Source organism: Plecotus auritus (assembly GCF_963455305.1).
Source record: "Plecotus auritus genome assembly, chromosome: 5".
NCBI classification, from domain to species: domain Eukaryota; kingdom Metazoa; phylum Chordata; class Mammalia; order Chiroptera; family Vespertilionidae; genus Plecotus; species Plecotus auritus.
Genome location: NC_137776.1, coordinates 150,982,947 through 151,003,390, shown reverse-complemented (window position 1 = coordinate 151,003,390; position 20,444 = coordinate 150,982,947). Strand labels below are relative to the sequence as shown.

Sequence of the window (20,444 nt, the reverse complement as noted above, 5' to 3'; positions counted from 1 at the left end):
AAGATCAAAGGAGAACATACATTCAGATATTTCATTTCCATAGATTTTTTTATTTTTAAAGAAAAGCTACCCCAGTCTGGTAAACATTGCTGCCTACCAAGGATTTAGGTCATTAATAATTTTCACTCAGGTTAAGGAGACAAGGAGTGAGAAGAATTATTAGGATGTGGGAATCTGGAAGAGCTGTATGATTTCTATTGTGTAGTAACTAGTTGGACTTCAATGTTGGACAGACATGGGTTAAGGAGAGCCAGTAAAATCAGAGAATGGGGTCTTCTGGTCAATCTCACACCTTGGTTTGTAAGAAAACATGTATATACAGACGTTGACCAATTTTCCAGAATTAGAGGAGAATAAAATGCACATAACATTAATCATCTGGAACCCTAACCCTACCTTCCTTTTCCCTTTCTGTCCAGTTAGTTCGCTTCCCATGGTCATGCCAGCAACCTGTCTGTGGGGGAGCTAAGTTCTTGGTTTTACCCCAGCAAGAATTTACGTCGAAGGGCCTGGCAACGCTCCTGTCGCACCCCCAGTTCCAGCTGGGTCCCCAATTCCAAGAGCCCCAAATCGATGCTCTTGCCAGATCCCCACAAGGAAAGCACCGGCCAGGCTCCTGGAGGCGCGGGAACCAGAGCCGGGCGCTCCTCCTCTCTGGCTGGGCGGAGCCGGTCCCGCAAGGAAAGTGGCAGGTGCCTATGCGCCTGGACCTCAGTCTCTGGCGGACTCTCCCGCGGGGTGCGGGCAGCGAGGAGCGCACTCGCCCGGCTCCTGGGCCGGCGGGGGGCCAACGGGGATCCGTGCGCTGGACCTGAGACGGTGTGGGAGTGCGCCGCTCCTGACCCGCCTAGGAGCCTCGCGCCGCCCGGACATTCCGCAGGTGGCAGAACCAGCCGGGCGAGCCCAGCTCAGCACGACTCCCGCCGGCAGCGGCTGGCCCCGGACTTCCCGCTTTCCCTGCAATCAGGGCGCGCAGACGCCCGTGGCGTCCCGAAGCTCCCTAGGCCACCCCGTGGGGCGGGATGGAGGCAGAAGGGGACCCGGAGGAGCTGGCTCGGCTGCGCTCCGTCTTCGCCGCCTGCGACGCGAACCGCTCGGGGCGCCTGGAGCGCGAGGAGTTCAGTGCGCTGTGCGCGGAGCTGCGCGTGCGGCCGGCGGAAGCCGAGGCCGTGTTCCAGCGGCTGGACTCGGACCACGACGGCGCCATCACATTCCAGGAGTTCGCGCGCGGCTTCCGCGGGGCCCGCCGCGGGGGCCGGCGCCGGGGCTGTGAGCTGCGGGCGGGGCCCGCTCTGTCCGAGTCCCACGCTGGGTCCGACTCCGGCGACAGTGAGGAGGACGAGGACGACGAGGACAGGGCAGCGGAGGTGCTGGCGGCCCCACGGGCCTCGGCTGGCCCTGGCCCCGCCTGGCGGGACTTCCAGGCGCGACTCGGGGAGGAGGCCAAGTTCATCCCCAGGTGAGTGTCTGGATTGGAAGGCGGGAGGTACAAATGGTGCTTACTGTGCAGGCTCACTGAACCCTCTCTTCTTTGTGCGTTGCTTTTCTCCATTCACTAATTTTTCCAAGACCGCGATCCCCTCAGAGTTAAGAAAAGGGAATGCATTCAGAATAAGGCTGTGGAGGAGAAAGTTTCACATGCCCACTTCTGGGCCCTGCAAAAGGTGCTTTGTGAGTTACAGAGGCCATGGTGAACTCCTGTGCCCAGAGATTCTTCCAGGACATGGGCTAGGAGCGCAGGCTCCTCAGTGCCACCTGGTTATGTCACCTACTGGAGGACTTCCGGGAGCTGGAGCAGCGGGCCCTTGGCCAATTTGGTCTTCGCTGTAGCAGTTTTTGCATGTCTTGTTTTCCTACTACTAAATAGAAAAAGAGACCTAATCGGGCATTTATATTGCTGGACACATATAGGTATTTTATAGAGTTCATCTGTTTTAAGTTTCAGAATAACATTGGGGAGGGGGTAGACTTTCTTTTTTCCCACGGATGAAGAAACTTAGACCCATAAATGTATGCCTATAAAATGTCAAGGGACTTGCACAGTTAATAAAAGAGCAGGGATTTGATCCCAGATGTTGTGAATTGAAAAACTTTCTTTATATACAACAGAATAAAATGATAAGATTATACAATAAATTCTCTACTCCTATGAATGACTGACTCCAACAGAAATAACATAATATAAAGTTACTAACTTAATTCTTAGCAGGAAAGGGGATGCCTGCTGGTTCAGGGCAGGGAGGGAACGCTGCAAGTGCTTTTTGGTTTGGGATTCATTTGCTCTGTCTCTGCCTGGTGTCACCGTGTGTCTCTGGCAGCTGCTATCACTTCTTCCACAGGCACTACAAACATGTGAATGTTGTAACTTGGTTGTTTGCTTTCTGCTTAGATTTCAGTTGAAATTTTATGGAGCTGTGGCTGTCATTATTAAGAAGACCTGAAATACCTCATTTTGGTTGGCGGTTCACATATCTGAGACATAAGACTTAGAAAAGGGAAGTTCCCTGGGAGACAGGCAGCAGTGGCATGGCTCACCTAGTCACAGATTAGACTTGCGGGCCAAGGAGTCCTCACTTCCGCCTCCTCCCAAATTCTCTCTGCAGTTTGGAAAATATAGGGAACACTGGATGGAGAGTGACTCACTGCAGTATAAGAGGGATTGTGTGGAGAAAGAGGGTGTGATACTCATCTTTTCTAGTAATTACAAATGAATTAAAATGCAGTGTCTCCACCAGGGATATAGAAAATTTAGATATTGCTATAAACTCTACCCTTTGAATCATCTTTCATTTTGTCAGTTGGTTTGGGGCCAGAAAATTAAAATGGTAACAATTTTAGGAATAAGGAAGAGTGAGTTCACATCATATTATTTTTATGTATATATATACATGCACTTTTCACAGTTGTCAGGTCTCAGCAGCAGTTGTTTGACACTTAACCCTTAAGTAATTAAAACGAGCTTCCTAGGATCAGTGTACAAACCAGAGCTTATTATTATTGATGATACTATTATTATGATATGTTTCAAACTCTTCAAAGGTTATTAAATTTAATGGCCACCAGTGTCACCTGGTAGACTCGTGTGTCCTAAGCCCCACCCTCTTCTATGGGAGATAAACAAGTACAATATTTACCTTCCTGTACTTGTTTAAGTGGAAAAGAACTGAACAGAGCTGCTTCATCTGATTGTTACCATGGCAGCCATAACTGTTTTGGTAAATTGGATTACTTCTAGTCCACTTCCTCATACAGCTGTTCTCCTTCCCTTCCTCTCATCCAAATTTGATAAAAATCTTTTGTTACTGATAATGCCATTGCCATTATTTCAGCCAAATAAATTCTGCAAACATTACTGAGTGTCTGTTTTGGGATAGATACTATCTTAGATCCTGTCCTAGGTCCCTGCAGACAAAGAGAAGGACACGATGTAGTGCATACCCTCAAGAAGTTCATAGTGTCGGTGAAACATTTTTCAAAAAATTTCTCAAAGATCATTTAAAGGCAAGACAGTTATTTGCTGGAAACTTCATATATTGTAGACATAGCTTGTCAGACTTCTGCAAGCAGGAGCTTTCTTTGAAGTCTTGAGTTGTTCTCTTTTTAAAAAAAGTATGTATTTGGTCATTTTACTCCATAATGTAGTGGAGCTGCTTTTAATATAAAACATTATGTTTTCTTCCAAGGGCAAATTGTCTTTCTGGAAGGGCATGCTAGTTCATCTGGGGGCTTTGTTTCCCTTCTGGCACTCTCATCTTCCCCCCTGGTACGCTGTTCCATGCCTGTGGGGGTGGTAGAGGAGATATTCATATACAGTTTTAGGAGAACAAATACCAGATATAAGAATGGTTGGGTAGGCCAGTGTGATTCAGTGGTTGAGCATCAACCTATGAACCAGGAGGTCACGGTTCGATTCCTGGTCAGGGCACATGCCGGGGTTTTGTGTTTGATCCCCAGTGGGGGGTATGCAGGAGGCAGCCAATCAATGATTCTCTTTCATCTTTGATGTTTCTGTCTCTCCCTCTCTCTTCCAATCTGAAATCAATAAAAATATGTTAAAAATAAAAAGCATGTTTGGTTTTTGTAGAGGCAAAACATGGCAATGATTTCCATTTCAAAGTTTATTCAAGCTCTTAGATCAAAATATTAAGTAAATTTGGGTTAAACTCTCCAGTCATCAGTTACTGTGATATTAGAGAGAAAATAATACTGCATTGTGAAAGGATGAAAATGGTCTCTGGGATGTGTCAACACATTCTTAAGTTCTTTTCCTCTTAGAAAACTGAGGTCTCCTTCCCTTAAAGGGTCGGGGAGGGAGGTTTCCAAGCATTCACATGGCCTGGGCATGTATACATGGTGGACGGGGTCAGGACGGATCGTTACCACTTCATAGTAAGCTGGAACTAGGTCAGCCAGCAGATGAAACCAGAATGGGCAAGGTGATGTGGTTATATAAGAGAATTCTGGAAAGAAGATTGTTCCAGCTCAAGAGAAGCCCTCAAAATGGGCAGAGAACTTCTGGGGAGAGACAAAGAGCAGACTTGTACTAACAGCCTAGCTGATCTTTGGTGCCAGGGCCATTATCTTGGTGAAAGGGAGATTTGTACCTAGTAGGTACTCAATAAATGGACTCACTTAATATTTGCTGGATGAATTGAATAAGACTGTGTCTTCAGTTCCTTGGTTCATATACTGAGGAAGCAGTTAGTTCATTCTGGATGCCTTTTTTTTTTCAGTTCTTGATTTTTATCAAGTTCTCAGTGAGAGCTGGTTGTGGGGTTCAGAGATGGGCATGGAGAGAAGGAAGTTGTTTGTGTATGTGTGTGTTCATTGAGCATTTGACCTGGGGCAGAGGGATGGCAGAAGTCATCTCTCCTCTGATCAGAGCTGAAGCTTTCAGAGTTTTCTCATTTCCATTTGAAGCAATTTTGAGTGTTATTTGTGAATTGATTCAGTTTGATAACTTAGCTTAGAACCCCACATTCTCAGAGCAGAACCATGAGGGTCTAGCTGGCACCGGGACCACCATACTTTTATGAACGGGCACAGGTTCTGCCACAATAGCCAGATCAGGGATAGACCTGGGGCTAGTGCCTGGAATGTAACAGGAGGTAGTTATGATTGGTGACTTGCCAGACAGGGCTAGGGTGGGATTTGGTCAGGCACCAGAATTGGTTCTGTGTAGTCAGATGGTCCCTTCTGGTTCTGACATTTGAATTTCATCTCAAGCTAATACTTTCTTTTTGGCTTCCTAGCCCCAGATATGTATTCTGGCCTCCCCAATCTTAGAGAACTGGCCAGCTTTTCTCTCAGGTTTTGGTGAGAGTTTATTTATTCTGCCCTGATGGGTGGGCAAAAAGAAAATGGCTTAAAATGGGATGTCATTGGAAGACTACTCTCCAAGAACCTCAGACTCTTCTTTAGCTTGTCTTTTAACCTGCAGTGTTGATTTACTACTCATCCAAATCACTGTTCAAATTCAGGGTCCTACTGCTCCTGTCACTTTGAGTTTGTGACAATCTTGACCTCTTTCTTGATTTCTTTGTGGCTGCATTGTCTTGTTTCATTTGTGAAATGGAAGTAGCTACCACATGTTAATATGCCTTGAACGGAGGTGTGGAAGCTGACAGCTGAACCTTTAGATGATGGAAGAGGTCAGAATGATTCAAATGTCTGTTGTTTCTTTTCCTCCTAAGATGGTATATACAATATACATTCTTGCTTTATGTATATCTTGCTAGGGCTTAGGGAGCTCTTGACTGCGGTATGTAGTTGGAAGGAAGAAGTGGGAAATGATTATCGTGGGTATTCAGGCTGTTTCTGCCTGACATATTAGTTTTATGTCAGGTTGTAAAATGCAAAGTGAACACTAATTCTCAGAGAGAAGCTGTAATGGTGGAATGAATGTATGACACATATGGTTTCCTTGGAATTATTCCCTCCCCCACAAAAAAACACCACACAACCAATTTCATTGCTTCAATTTGTAAATATTTGGTGTCTTCCAAGTTATAATTATGAATTTTAATCCTTGAGGCCTTAGCCTATGCATCTTATAAAAACAAGATATACAGCCCAGAGTTGTGTGGTTCAGTAGGCTGATTGTAGTTCCATGCACCGAAAGGTCACCAGTTCGATTCCTGGTCAGGGCACATACCCAGGTTTTGGGTTTGATCCCTGGTCAGGATGTGTGTATGAGGCAACTGATCGATGTTCTCTCACATTCATGTTTCTCTCACTTTCTCTCTCCCTTCCTCTCTCTCTAAAATCAATTTAAAAAACATTAAAAAAACACACACCAAGATACACAGATGCAGTCACTCTAACTTGTTTAATTCTTTCTCTGGTTCACTCAGTATTGATGTGCCTGCCAGTGTTTTAGGAACTAGTGAGACTTTGTAGACCTGACCCTCACCTTCAAGGAGCTTATTGTCTCACCTTCTTAATTATCTAGAAGTTTTTGATACCTGAAGGACCTGGGATGCAGTATGGTAAATGGAAAAACACTTCCTGGCACATACCCCGGACTATGGACATTTCATGTCAAGGGTGTTTCTCAAATCAGGGCTATAAATAAACCCTATGGGGTCTTTACATGTATGCTTGGGAGTCTTAGAAGACTAAACATTTCAGTTTTCATTTAATGAAAGATAAAACAATTAATTTGAGCCCATTTGGAGTTGCCTGGGTGACTCATCCATTACAGATTTGGCTATACAAGTTCACAACCTGCCTTGTGATTAAGATTGTACAGCATCCCACAGCACTACAGTCATTGCTGTGGGTGGAAGAGGAAGGCAGAGCAGTGAGCTTACTGTATGAATGATGTGTTCATGTGAAAAGGAGTGATTGAGAACACAGCGTTGGGTCATCTGTAATCTCAATAGAAAGTGATGAGAGAATGGGTTTGTTCATGTAACTGTGCTCAAAAGAGCCACACACCAGCTCCTGGTACCATATGGACATTGGCTATGGTGATTTAGTTTCCGTTCAAGAGCCCTCCCGCCCCACCGCCCCGTCAGATTAGGTGAATGTTGCTGAGTCTGATTTCAATGATTTAGTAAATGTGTATTGGTCTTATAAATTTTTGGAGCTGTAAGTATAAGGAGCTTATATCTGGTTCATATTTGCTCATAGTTAGGTAATACAATAGAAACAATATTTATGTCAACTCTGGAATCCATAGGAAGTGTCTTCTTTACTAAGGTCTGCATATTTGTCAAGTGTGAGAAATACTCTTCTAAAAGGCCTTGAAATCCTCAAGAACAACATAGGATTGAGAATATCTGTTTCTCTATTTTTCATTGCAAATCTATATTGTCTTTCATTTAAATTGAGGACATAATGCTGTGGAGAAAAATTCATCTTAAATTGTTCTCAGTCTTATCATTTTTCCACAGAAGAAACTCTTTTCTTGCCTTTTTCCTCTATCCCTCCCTCGCTTACAATTTTTTTCTTTTTTTGTATCCACATGTGCCCAGGATTGCACTGGGCATTGGCTTTCAGATAGTATCCTGCCAAAAATCAAAGTTTCTTGGCCAGTTTCTCTCTATCCAGAGGTGATAGCATCAGTGAGGGTACAGAGTGGAAGAATCATGAGGGGGATGGTCTGGATTCAGCTCTCACCAGTGGTTGGAAATCAAGCAGACCAATTAAATTCAGGGAGTTTCCTCCTGTCTTCAGTAGAGAAGTTATCTCCAGTCATCTACTGTGGGGGTGTCACAGTACCAGCAAGAGAGACTCTAGGCCCCTGTCAGATGATCTCTGGGTTCCCTTCTCTTACCTGTGGGTGACTGATGTTATGGATGGGCTCACTCTCAGTGGCCTCAGGGGCCAGGTGGGTGACATTGATTCAGTAGACTGGAGTGGAGTCTGGACCAGGAGGAGGCTCTGCTTCTTCTGGACAGTTGCTGCCATGCTGGATGTAGGCCCCGTGTTGCCAGTGATGCCAACTTATAAAGATGGTGAAAAATGCAGATGTTAAGTGGAAATTTCCAATTTTGCATACTCTATGAAGGTCAAAACATGGAGATGAAAACAATACTGTGTCCAGTTTGCAGTCTCTGTTTCCTACCTGTGAATGGCAAATTCACGTGTCAGGTGTGATCTTGCTGTGAAGATCTCTGCTGATGCTAGGGTGTGGTTCCATGACGTTCTAATTCAGAGCTTTCACTGTGCTCCTTCTTCCCCTTTCAAGTCGGAGGAATAGTATTTTGACCCAAAGATAGTCTGTTTTTATTCTCTCTCTTGGACAAGAATAATTGGCTTTACTCAAACTCTACTGTGTTAAGCGTTAGTTATCTCGTATACAAGATGCCTTCACAGCAACCTCCAGACATTCATGACCAAATGTTTGAGTACTGTACCCTAGCCAAGTTGACAAGTAAAATTAACCATCCCAGTCACGAAGAACTTTTTCAGAGTCTCAGTTTTTGAGATTTCCTATGTTAGGGGAATCAGCTTTGAAAAGATCAGAGAGCATTTTTTAATGCCTTCAGCTTATAAAATATGTACCAGAAAACTTTCAAATATTTATTTGAATCTGGAAAAAAATCCCTGAACATATGTTATATTCCTCCTGCACCCCTTCCAAATGCCTCAACACTTCAAAACAACATACTAAATTTCTAGGGCAACTTGAGAGTTATTAACATTTTTCTATCTGCCAAGAAAAGCTTTGCCCTACATGTGTTTATGGCTCTGAGATGCTCCCTGGGAGAAGAGGGCTTATTATTCACACTTGTCTCTACCCTTCCATTCTCACCCTTCAGTCTCATTCTTCATCTAAATATCTGTAACTCCAAACTGAGCGTGTCTGATGAGACAGCTTGGATTTAAGCAGCCTTAGCCGTCTGGCAAGCCAACGCAACCTTTACATGGCTGCACTTTCCCAGGCACACTAAGTGCTTGCTTGCTCACTTCCCTTTTTTCCTTTCCTTCTTTCTCCCTTCTTCCCTCTCATACATATAAGAAGTAGGCACCAAGCCAACAGTGGCTATGGGTTTATGCTGAAATGAACCCTTGGGAGTCTGGCAAGATAAGGACTTACAGCTCCTTCTTAGGCTCCCAGTGGTCATTGAAGTTATTTTTTAATGTTCATTTTTTTTTTAGTTAGGGAAAAGCTACAAAAACTATACATGAAGGTAAACAGATACTACTGCTTTGTGTTCCTTTTCTTGTCCATTCATGTGAATTTTTGTAATAACTTCATTATAGCTTCTTCTTTAGTACTTGGATTTAAAGCGACTGATCAACATATATTTCCATTTTGTTTAGTAGCTTTCATGCCAGTTGTACTGCCCAGAGGGGATGTTATCATGCAGATGAGAGAGGAGGGCAGCTTCTACCACAGGGAGCCAGGGAAGAGTAAAGGTTTGGGGTGGAAACATAAACTGAGATAAATTTAAATACACAGGCCACTTATCTGATGAATGAGTGCTTTGAGATGATGACTCAATTGAGAGAAGACTGGGTTTTTCTTTTCTTGGGTCTCCTGCAGGGCTGGGGTCAGATTCCTTCAGGAGATGTGTTTGCAAATCTAAGGCTTATTTGCTCTTTTAGTGGGCTGGGGCTCTGGGAGCTCAAAGAGGGTTAGTTTTCAGGACAACTGATCCTTGTATAATGTGAAAAAGTCAGATTTTAATAGGATTTTTAGCTACTTTCTTTTTTTAATAACATTCCAGAAAATCACCTTTCAGTTCTTCAGAAAATCAAATGAAAAAATAATTAAATTCCTGCAGGTTGCGGGGAAAGCAATGAAGTGGACAGGTGATGAGCAGCGGAGTGTATCTGGGGAAGCGTCTGCCTTGTGGAAAATATGCCCTGGGCATGAGTCTCTCAAAGGGTCTTCACTGTTGAAATGTGGAATTTAAGATGTCAGGGACATTTTATTTTAAACAGGATATGTGTTCAAGAAATTTATAAGAAAATCTCTTAAACTAATTTTGCTTTAGTTTGATATTTTTGGCCCATCTTTTTGCACAAAAGAGAGATGCTGGAAAGCATTATTGATTTATCTTTATGTCTGATGGTTAGGTAGCAAGGTAGGTAGATAAAAATCAATGATTCTTAAAATTAAAAGTAGACTTTAAAAATTCTTTCTAGGACAGGTCTTTTGTTCAGTAACTAAACAAACACTAATATGTACCCAAACAGTTTTAATTTAAGATAGTTCAAAGATGTTGTCATTGAAAAGAAATTGTCATTTCATTGCACAATCTTTCAGAGCAACTCTAGTAACCTTTGAAAGAGGCTTTTAGGAAGGCCAGGGAAAGTTGTGTATAATCTCTAACAAAGATTCTTGCCAGTATCATCTGTACTCTGGCATAAGGTTGATATTTAACTGTTGAAAAAAATGAGACTATAGCTTCAGCACCAAACAGTTATCCTTCCATATTAACAATAATTTAGTTAAATAGTCATTCAATAATTAGTAGTGAGTGTTTAACATATATTAAATACGAATTTAAGAAATACACTTGCTGCTAAGCGAACAAGAACACACTTATATCCCTGATAAACTAACTTCAGCAGATCAAATGTGCTCTTTACTGGTAGTCATGATTCTATAGTATATTCAGAAAACATCCTCTGTACAAAGTGCTGAGGAGCACATTGAGAGCAAATTCTGAGATAAGCTTAGAGCAAGTTCGATTAATGGAGGATATTCTCAATTCCTTTTTTTTTTGTATTGACATGTGTAAATATTGACATACCTAAATGTGTCAGCTCATGATTGTCACAAATTCTCTGTTTTTGTCTCCCTTTAAAGTACTTTCTTTGAAGGTTTTTTAACTTTTATGATAAGACTTGGCAAATACATTGTCTTCATTTATGACTCTTTTAAATGTTCTCCTATATTTAGATGGTACAAATTATAGGCCTTTTCAATTTTATCCTATTCTGGTACAGAATATAAGTTTAATCAAGTAAAAATAGGAGGTCCATCAAAAGATTTTCCCCATAAAGTACGATGTTCCAAATCATAATTACAGAATTTTGGAGTAAATTTGTACAACATTTGAGCTCTCATCATTTAATCTGTTTAGTGTGCCTGCCTTCCTGGTATCAGGCTTAGTTTTAAATTGATTCCATACTGTTAACAGCTTCAAAGGCAGAAGGAAGGTAGTTTTTCTAGCTCCCATGGTGATTAATTTCATTAAAGTTTTCTAATAGATTTTAAACCAAATGTAATGAAAATATATAGGATTACTGTGCAAAAAGCGTAGAAGGATTAGCTAAGTAGTTCTTCAAATGTTCAAAATTTCAAAAACTGGAATGATGGTAGATTGTAAAGAGAGAAAATAACCACTATAAACACCAATAAAAATGTTTAGATACTGTAACTATGTGTATAAATATATTTGAAATTTTGAGAGTTACAGCTTCTATTTCAATTTATAGAATATTAGATCCTATTTGGATGCAATTTTATGCACTACCACCAATTTTAGGTGCATTTGTACTTGACAAATTTCTAAATTTAGTAAAAATTTTTATTCCAAAATGATTCACTGGTATTTTTGCTGAATTTACAATAGCATCTATAATAATAAAAGTGTAATATGCTAATAAGGTTGGATGTATTACCATCAACACAATGAACTTCCAAAGGCTTCATTTTGATTCCATGCAATGGATGGAGGGAAAAAATCAAACTTATTGGAATTAAATGCAACTGATATTTTATGGAAGCATCTGATCAGGCTGATAATAAAACTAGTCTCATTTACCTATGTGAGTTCTTTTTCTGATAATGGAGACAACATAAGAGCCATCACCTCACTATTTGCATTTGTATAAGAAAAATTGGAATAAAAATGCACAGTCAATTTAGAGAGACAGTCACTTGACCTAAGGGGAGAGTCATGCTTTGCAGGCCTTGTAAAAATGAAACTTCTGGAGCTGCATGAGTGAAACTGCAGGCTCTTAACATCGCTTTCTTTTATTTTTTAATTTCTTTATTGATTAAGGTATTACATATGTGTCCTTATCCCCCATTACCCCTTTTCATCCCCCCCAATCATACCCTCACCGGCCCTGTTGTCTGTGTCCATTGGTTAGGCTTATATGCATGCATACAAGTCCTTTGGTTGATCTCTCCCCCTTACCCTCACCCTCCCCTACCTTCTCTCTGAGGTTTGACGGTCACTGATGAACAAAAACAGATCCAGAGACAGAGAAACATCTATCAGACCGTCAAACCTCAATATCGCTTTCTTCTTCAGGAGATTTATGCCTTCTGGTTTTCACGGGGTTAGTGATATCACTCTAGTCCACTATGGTAAACGATAAATGTTGGCAAACATTTTTTTTTAATAAGCTTATTTTTTTTTAGAATGTTTTTAGAGTTACAGAAAAATTGTGAAGATAATGCAGATAGTGCCGTATAATTACGCACTCTCCCCCATTATTAACATCTTGCATTGGTGTAGTATGTTTGTTACAATTAATGAGCTGATACTGACACATTACCCTTAACTAAAGTCCATACTTTATTCAGATTTCCTCAGTTTTCCCCTTATGTCCTATTTTATTTTTAAATTTACATTTTATTTTTTATTGAATTTATTGGGGGTGACATTGGTTAATGAAATTATTTAGGTCTCAGATATTCTACAATACATCATCTGTATATTGCAGTGGTCAGCAAACTGCAGCTCGCGAGCTGCGGTTTGCTGCTCTCTTGACTAATGAGTTTGCCGACCACTGACCTAGACTCTCGATTCCAATAATTACAGGCTGTTGTTGTTCCTCGTGATTAAGTCCCTATATTGTATTGTGTGTTTACCACCCCAAGTCCAGCCTCCTTCCATCACCATTTATTCCCCTTTACCCTCTTCTACCCTCCTTTCCCTCTGGTAATCACCATACTTTGGTCTGTGTATATGAGCTTTTTGTGTTTTTGTTTCCTGCTTAATCCTTAATTTCTTTCCTTTTTTGTTTTTTGTTCTAGCATCCCATCCAGGACCCCACATTACATTTAGTTGTCATGTTTCCTTAGGTTCTCCTTGGCTGTGATAGTTAAACATTTCAAGCGTGTCACGCATTGATCACCATCCTTCTTGAGCAAAGGAAATTTGGTACCTAACATTTTATTAAGCATGCACCTTTGATTTTTGAGGTCTAAAAGGGTTTATTTTATTACAAAATGTAAAAGCACTACCATCCAATAAAATAACGAGTTATATACTTTATTTTTTTATGAGATATATACTTTAAACTGTACTAAAAATGGTTAAATCACAGTAGAAGAGCACTCCAGTTTCTCTCTGTTGCTCTGTGGCAGGATTGCACGTCTTTTTTCCGTACCTATTTCATGTACATTGTGCCTAGAATTTCCCAATTTCCCATTGATTGGGCCACGCAGCTGCCTAGCAGCATTGCAAATCTTGCAGGTAGCTGCACTGCTGGCTCTCCAGCCTCCGGTCTTTCTCCACCACTATCTGAGACCCAAAGGAGTTACCCATCTCCTGCTTCTCTCCTCCCAGCTTAACTTGTTTTATCAATGACTATTCTGTTTCCCGCTCCTGAAAGGCAAGGCTTAGTTACCTTGTGCCTGGAAAGGGTCAGGAAAGGGGAGATGGGTTTATCACTGATTGTCTTCCAATTCAGGTGCACATTAGTGAGAAGTCTTTTCACTGCACGTGTTTTACACCCTACCAGGTGAAAGCCGGCGATAAAAAGTGCAGACCCACCAGCTTGCCCTGGTTTATTTTAATGTGACTCTTAATACCTTTAAAGCAGCATTAGTACACAGTTGTAAGTTACTGTTAATGTCACTTTTTGATTAAAACAGAAAATTCTGGATGAACGTTAAAGCAGACAGGATACAGGACATTAAGCATAAGTTGTGATTGCTCCCAGCAAACCTGAGAAGGTGACATGACAGATATCTAAAAGGAAATTTTGCATAGAAACCGATACGGCACTCTAGATTTTCCTCCCCAAGCCTTATCTTTCTTGCCAAAATAGAAAGACATTTCAGTGAAAAAACAACTGTAATACACCTTCTCGCACTAACCTTACTAGATTATGCCTGCATTGAGCTTGACTCAAAGTAAGTTGATAGAAATGCTGGGGGAGTGAGTGTACATGATAAGGTAAGTACTTTTAAGTAGAGAGATGCATATTCTCACATGTACATGTACACATGTATAGCACTGATAATGTGATATCCATACATGAAAAACTTGATATGGACCTAGGGACAGGACATGAGTGAGGCCTGTTTCCAGGATATAGAATGGTTAGGTCTGCATTACCTCACCCCCATTCCTATGCTCAGGGTCTGTGTCAATAGTCAGGGATCACAGTAAGGCCCATTTGGCCCTCTGCCTGTTTGTATAAATATAGTCTTATTGATGCACAGCCAAGCTCATTCATTTATGTGTCATGGATGGCTGTTTTCATGCTGCAATGGCAAAGCTGAGTAGTTGCAACAGATAGTATTACTGTTTTCTATCTGGTGCTTTACAGAAGAGATTCACTGACCCTTAGACTTTAACCTTGCAGAATGACCTCAGGCACGAACCAGTTCTCATTTTTCAGGTTCCCCATGCACTGGCCCACATCACACATGAGACAACATGTCTGTCCATGGGCTTCCACACCACATCACACCACTGACTTCCTTCTAGATTTTTCCCAAGACACAGCACAGAACCTGACAGGAGAGAACCATCTGCTTTTCTCTAACACATTTGGGTAATAATGGGTGATGTTTATCGATTACCCTTACAGTTCCTTGTACGGTTGTATGTACTTCAACATTCAAAATCCTTACAACATTGTGTGGCAGATCCCATTACTACACTCACATGGTGACTGAGGAAACTGAAGCCCAGGAGGTTAAGGGTTTTCTCTGGGTCACAGAGCCAGGATGTGGTGGGGAAGCACTTGAACTTAGCCAAGCGGTTACACTTACCCTGTGTACTTGTCATTCATGACTTACGAAGCCCTCAGCTGTTTTGAGTGCACCTTCCCTCAACCCTCAGCACAATGCCCCTTGCTGTTTCTGTCTTCCCCCCCTCCACTGGCAAACTCCCAGAAAGTGCCTAAATGTCAGTGATCTTAAATAGAAAGCATTTTTCTATTTGAAATCCATCTAGGCTTTGAATAAATCTAGGTAACATATCTATGTTCCAGGGAGTTTTCATTGCAAAGCTCTTTGGGGAATATTCCTCAAGCAAGTACTTAGTAAAATATTTTTCAGGGTGATGTGGATCTGGAAGGAGTTTCACCTGCAGGAGATGTCTCTGGGCAGAGGGCTCTGGGTGAGGCGCTGATGCCTGAATACCTGGACTTGATCAGCCTTTGATGGAGCAGCAGCAAAACTAGATGGGAAAAGCCCGGGTCACTGGGCTGGCTTGTCTTTCCCAGTCTGCAGGATGGTGGGACCAAGTTCAAAAACCATTGTGTGTTTTCTGTAGAAGGGAGAGCCAATACCTATTCTGTAACTGAATTAAGAGCTGGACCTATTGTGAGAACACAAACTAGACTCGTTTCCAGTGATATGCAGCCGGCTCCAGGTGGTTAGTGGGTACAAGCCCATCCTGTCTGGAGCGAAGGACTTGAATTTCAGAAAGGGAACTGATGTCACCCTTGTCTAGCAGTACATATAGTTAGATTCAGCTGTTGTCTGTACTATCAGATTTTAATTGTCTGCAATTTTATACATCCTATATAATAAAACCCTAATATGCAAATTGTCCCCTCTACTGGGAGTTCGACTGGGAGTTCAACCGCTCGCTATGATGTGCGCTGACCATCAGGGGTGTGGCGCAGCGCTGGCAGCGGGTGGCAGTGAAGGCACTGCTGGCCCTGATGGGCCCTGATGAGAGTGGGACTGCAGCAGGATGGTGGAGCAGGTGAGTGAGCGGTGCCAGGCCAAGGCAAGTGCGAGCAGGGGCCTGATCGCCCCGCCAATCGCTCCGCAGATGGCAACCAGTGCTGAGGGGCCAGGCCCCAATCGATTGCACCATAAATGAGATGATGGAGCAGGTGAGGGGGCAACGCCAGGTCAAGGCAGGGGGCCAGGAGGGGCTGCGGAGCTGTGAGGCTGGGAGTGTGAGCTGGGTGGGGCCCGATCCCCACAGGCCACCCTGAGGGACCCCACCCGTGCAGGAATTCATGCACTGGGCCTCTAGTTCTGTAATAAAGGAAAGTAGAAGCTAGTGAAAACTCCTAAAGTCCCACATTTCTGGATTAAATGACAGTGAAGTTAGATTTACCTTTGTCTGAAATTTTTCCCCCAAAATCCTTTGCTTAAATCTTTGCTACAGCCAACATTTTGTGAAGATGGAAATAGTTATGATGCCCACTTGATCACGGCATCTTTCTTTAAACCTTCTGGTGGCTTTCTGCCCTCTCAAAATAAGCGCCCCTCCTGTGTCCCTACTGTGCAGTCCTCTGGCTCCTGCTGACTTCTCCTCCCATATCCACACCTGCTGCTTCTTCCCTATGCTGAGCGGTCCAGCCTCACCAGCTTCTTCCAGTTACAGGAATTGCTGGCTCCTTCCCTGCCCCCACACCCTTCAGCCTATGGTTATTGGTGCCTGTGACAGGCTGCTTCCTCTTCCCCCCTGCGTTCTGCCCAGCTGACATCTACTCATCCATGTTCACCTGCCCTATGCTGTCAGAGCATCTTGCACATCATCTTAGGAGGGAAGGAACTAAGCCAGTTTCTTAGCATTGAGTATCCAGGATCTAACATGGTGCCCTCGGATGGCATGGATGTTTAATTTCAATTTTCTTGTGGCAGCCTCTAGTGTAGATGATGCAGGCTTTGGCACGTAACACTGTTAGCTTTCATTCACAGAAAACTGTTTTGGGCTTTAGAGCTATATAACTTACAGTTTGAATAAATAACTAGCCCCCTATCTTAATGCTTAAAGCAGCAAGACTTTGCATCTAAGGGCAATTTTCCTAGCACCATTACTGGGTCGTTGTGCTCCTTAGCATGGAGTGCTGCTGTCTGCACTTGACTACTTCCCAGACATGTCCTGACATTCTAAGTACCAGCATCACTACAGGACGAATACATGAACATACACTTACACACACATGCATACATACACATATGTATGATTTTTCTAAGTAAAATGTTAATCTTATGTGTGACTTTTAAAATGTTTACACAGTGTAGTGTAAATGTACCTGTTTTTCTTATAAGTTCATGTGATATCCCTTTCAGCTTCAATAGTACTATTTGCAATTTAAAATGCTTATTTCCCAGGGATGATTTAAAAATTTTAAGTTGTGAATTTTTCATCAGTAATTAGCCTTTACTACAGTCTTTCTCACAAATCATATTGTAGTTTACCAAGAAAGAAGATGAATAGGCTCAGATTTTAAACATCTAAAATGGGTTGGTAATTCAGGGTGCATTTTCCTCTGAATGCCTTTCATTTGATCCCTTTTCATTAGACATAAACTAGATTATTTTTAGCGTTAGTGTCTCTCTCTGCACAGAAGTAGAGACTGCTTTTTTAGTCTTGGCTGACTAACACATATGACTTGAACCTTGATCTTGACCTGGTATTTGCCAAGTACACCTGTGAACAGGTCTACTTGGTATTTGTGAATCCAGTGCAATTGCTTTAGACGAGGCCCTGAAATGAAATTAAAAGTGCTTTGAGTCTTGTCACTGGTGGGCACCCTTCTCAGAACTCACGTGTGCCACGCGGTACAGGCCCTGCAGAAAGCAGGCTCTGTTTGCTGCATTGTACAGTCTCTGCTTGTTTAACCTGTGACGTCAGGAGCTGGACCCGGGGAGGCCTGGACTATACTCTCAGGAGTGGAACAAAAGATTGTCTTGGCACCAAGTAATGGCACCACGGCTGTTGAGCTGAAGAATCTGCAAGTGTTTAGTGGCTTGTACAGCATTTAAATCTTACATTGAGGGGCCAGGTATTATCTTTTGCTCTGAATAAGTATTTTTATTTGTTTTTGTTTTGTTTCCCGCCCCCCCCAATCAGGTGTGAAAATCACCAAGTGCCTTATGTTGCAATCTGTTGGCATAATCCAGATGGTTCTCTCCTTTCACAGATGCAGAAATGAAAGCACACAGGCAGATGAGGGGTGGGGGTTGTGCCTCATTGTTTGCAATAGTGCTTTTCCCAAATAGCTTTAGGTAAGACAAGTTTTGTAAGATTACCTCATTTTAATCTTAGTTGTGCCTTTATTTTTTCTAAAGGAGTCCATTTGCAATGTGGACAGAGTTTGTAGTAATTATACATATCCTCCTCCAAAATAATTAAAAAAGATCTTGGTACAACAAATTTTCTTAAATGGAGCCACTCACTTGGGACCCCTGAAACCAGTTCAGCCTGAAGAGCTAGTTCCTCCCTGGAGAGCCAGACTCTGGAGCCCATGGACTGAGTTGGAATTCCTGGCTCTGCTACTTAATGATACTTACCTCACTCTGCCTCAGTTTCCTCCATGGTAAATAGGAAACTAGTGACAATTTCTTCATAGGGTTGTCATGAGGATTAAGTAAATAGTACATGAAAAAGCTGAAATCACTGCCAGGAATGCATGTCAGGTGCTAAATGAATGTCTGAGTCAGTATATGAAAGCTTCAGAATGGTCTTTTGTTCCCTTGAAAGAGAGTGGGTGGTGGTAGGAAAGACTTACCCTGGTCAGAGGAATTTTATGACTTAGTTCATATGAAACTATCAAGGAAGTAACCTAATCTGGAAGAGCATGGTAAACACACACACACACACACACACACACACACACACACACACACACATTAGGAAACTGTAGTGCCAACTTTCTAAGTTCAAGGTGACCATAACAGAACTTTCAAGTCTTAGTGGCTTTATAAAGTACAGGCTTATGTTTTGCTTATGTGTCAGGCGGACTGGAGTGGTCAGGTAGTTCCCCTCAGTGTGGGGATTCAGGGATCCAAGCACATGCCATCCCTTGGCTTTGCTGTATTGGAATCCTTCACTTCAGCTGTGAGGATGATGGAGAGAGAAAGAGGGAGGCAGAGAAGGAGAGGGGAGAGAGGGAGAGAGAGAAGGAAAAGGGGGGGAGAGGGGGAGAGGGAGGGTGGGACAGAGGGGAGACAGTAGAGAGGGAGAGAGAGAGATAGAGGGAGAGAGAGAGAGAGAGAGAGAGAGAGAGAGAGAGAGAGAGAGAGGATGTGAATGAATGAATAAGATTGAATCTGAGCCAAGGATCTTACAAAGGATTGTAAGGGCCAAGCAAGGAAGTGGCAACACACCATTTCTCTTTCTTTTCCATTGGCCAGAACTAGTCACATGGCTCCAATTTACCTGGGGGGGGTTCTGGGAAGTCAATTCTCCCCATGTGCCCTGTAATAAGAAGCAGGAAAGAGGAGTATCCAGGTCATTTCTGGCACAGCTGTTAACCGTATGACACATTTTATACTAGTGGCAGGTATTTTCTATTATTAATCTATTTGTACACTTCACTGTAAACTATTTCTGAAATTCTGTATAATGCCAGGAGCCAGGTAGGACCCAAGGGCATTTGCAATCATTAAGTTTCTTTCTTATTTTAGAAATTTGCAGGAAGTCAGGAAATCTCCTGAGACATCTACTTCTGAACATTTTATTGCTGGGAAGTTGGCCAGTAAACAAGGACTTTCAGTGAAGTTCCTGACAGGCAGGTTTCTGGTAATGAGTAAGTTTTTGTGCTTTGTTTCCTGCTGGTGGTCAGTAAATGACAAAAAGTAAAGAAGTTAATGATCCTGTTGAGATTGAGATTACAAGGGACAATCTAAGAGTAGAAATTTTTAAGAAACTGCTCTTTAATAAATATGGCTCATTATTGCAACTAGTATTTGTACTCGGCTGTGCTGAAAGGGATGATGGCAGCTTTCTGTGTCTTATATCGTCAAATAAAGAGACTTGCTCCTGCAGGTTTATTAGTAATATTTCACTTAAGCAGTTATTTTGAATCATAACTGGCCTCTTCACAGATGGAACAGTTTATTTATGTGCAAACCTGGGAGAGTTGATAGCTATAGGGACACACATTGCGCCCCCATAGCATTAGAACAGACTGCCTTCAACATGCTTAACTAAGCTTCCGGGTAATATATACATCATGTTTTGTAATGTTTCATAGTTCTGTGAATTGATTTCCAATCCCATTTCTTCTACCAGGGTTCAGATGTTTAACACAATTGAGAAGCAAAATAATGTAAAGGTTGATAATGTGGTGTCTCCAGCATCAGACTGAGTTTAGATCCCAATTCTGTCACCCAGTCACTACGTGACCTTGGGCACTTTCATTGTCTGTTATGGTTGTCTAGGTGTTTCTGGTAACAAATAGCAGACTGGATGGCTTAAACCACAAGCATTCATTTTCTCACAATTGAAGTCTGAGATCAAGGTGTTGGGTGGGGTTGTTTCTTCTGAGGCCTCTCTCCTTGGCTTGTAGATAGCTGTCATCCTGTGTCTTCATGTGGT

General features: G+C 42.3%; 1 protein-coding gene across 1 annotated transcript in view; it reads left to right on the top strand.

Annotated features, from left to right (window-relative positions):
- The first annotated feature begins 713 nt into the window (after window positions 1-713).
- Window positions 714-20,444, top strand: part of RASEF (RAS and EF-hand domain containing) — a 61,348-nt gene continuing 41,617 nt past the window's right edge. The window contains exon 1 of the mRNA XM_080669086.1: window positions 714-1,459. Coding sequence (XP_080525212.1) covers window positions 1,023-1,459 — 437 coding nt within the window. The 5' untranslated portion in view covers window positions 714-1,022. The remainder of the gene's footprint in view (window positions 1,460-20,444) is intronic.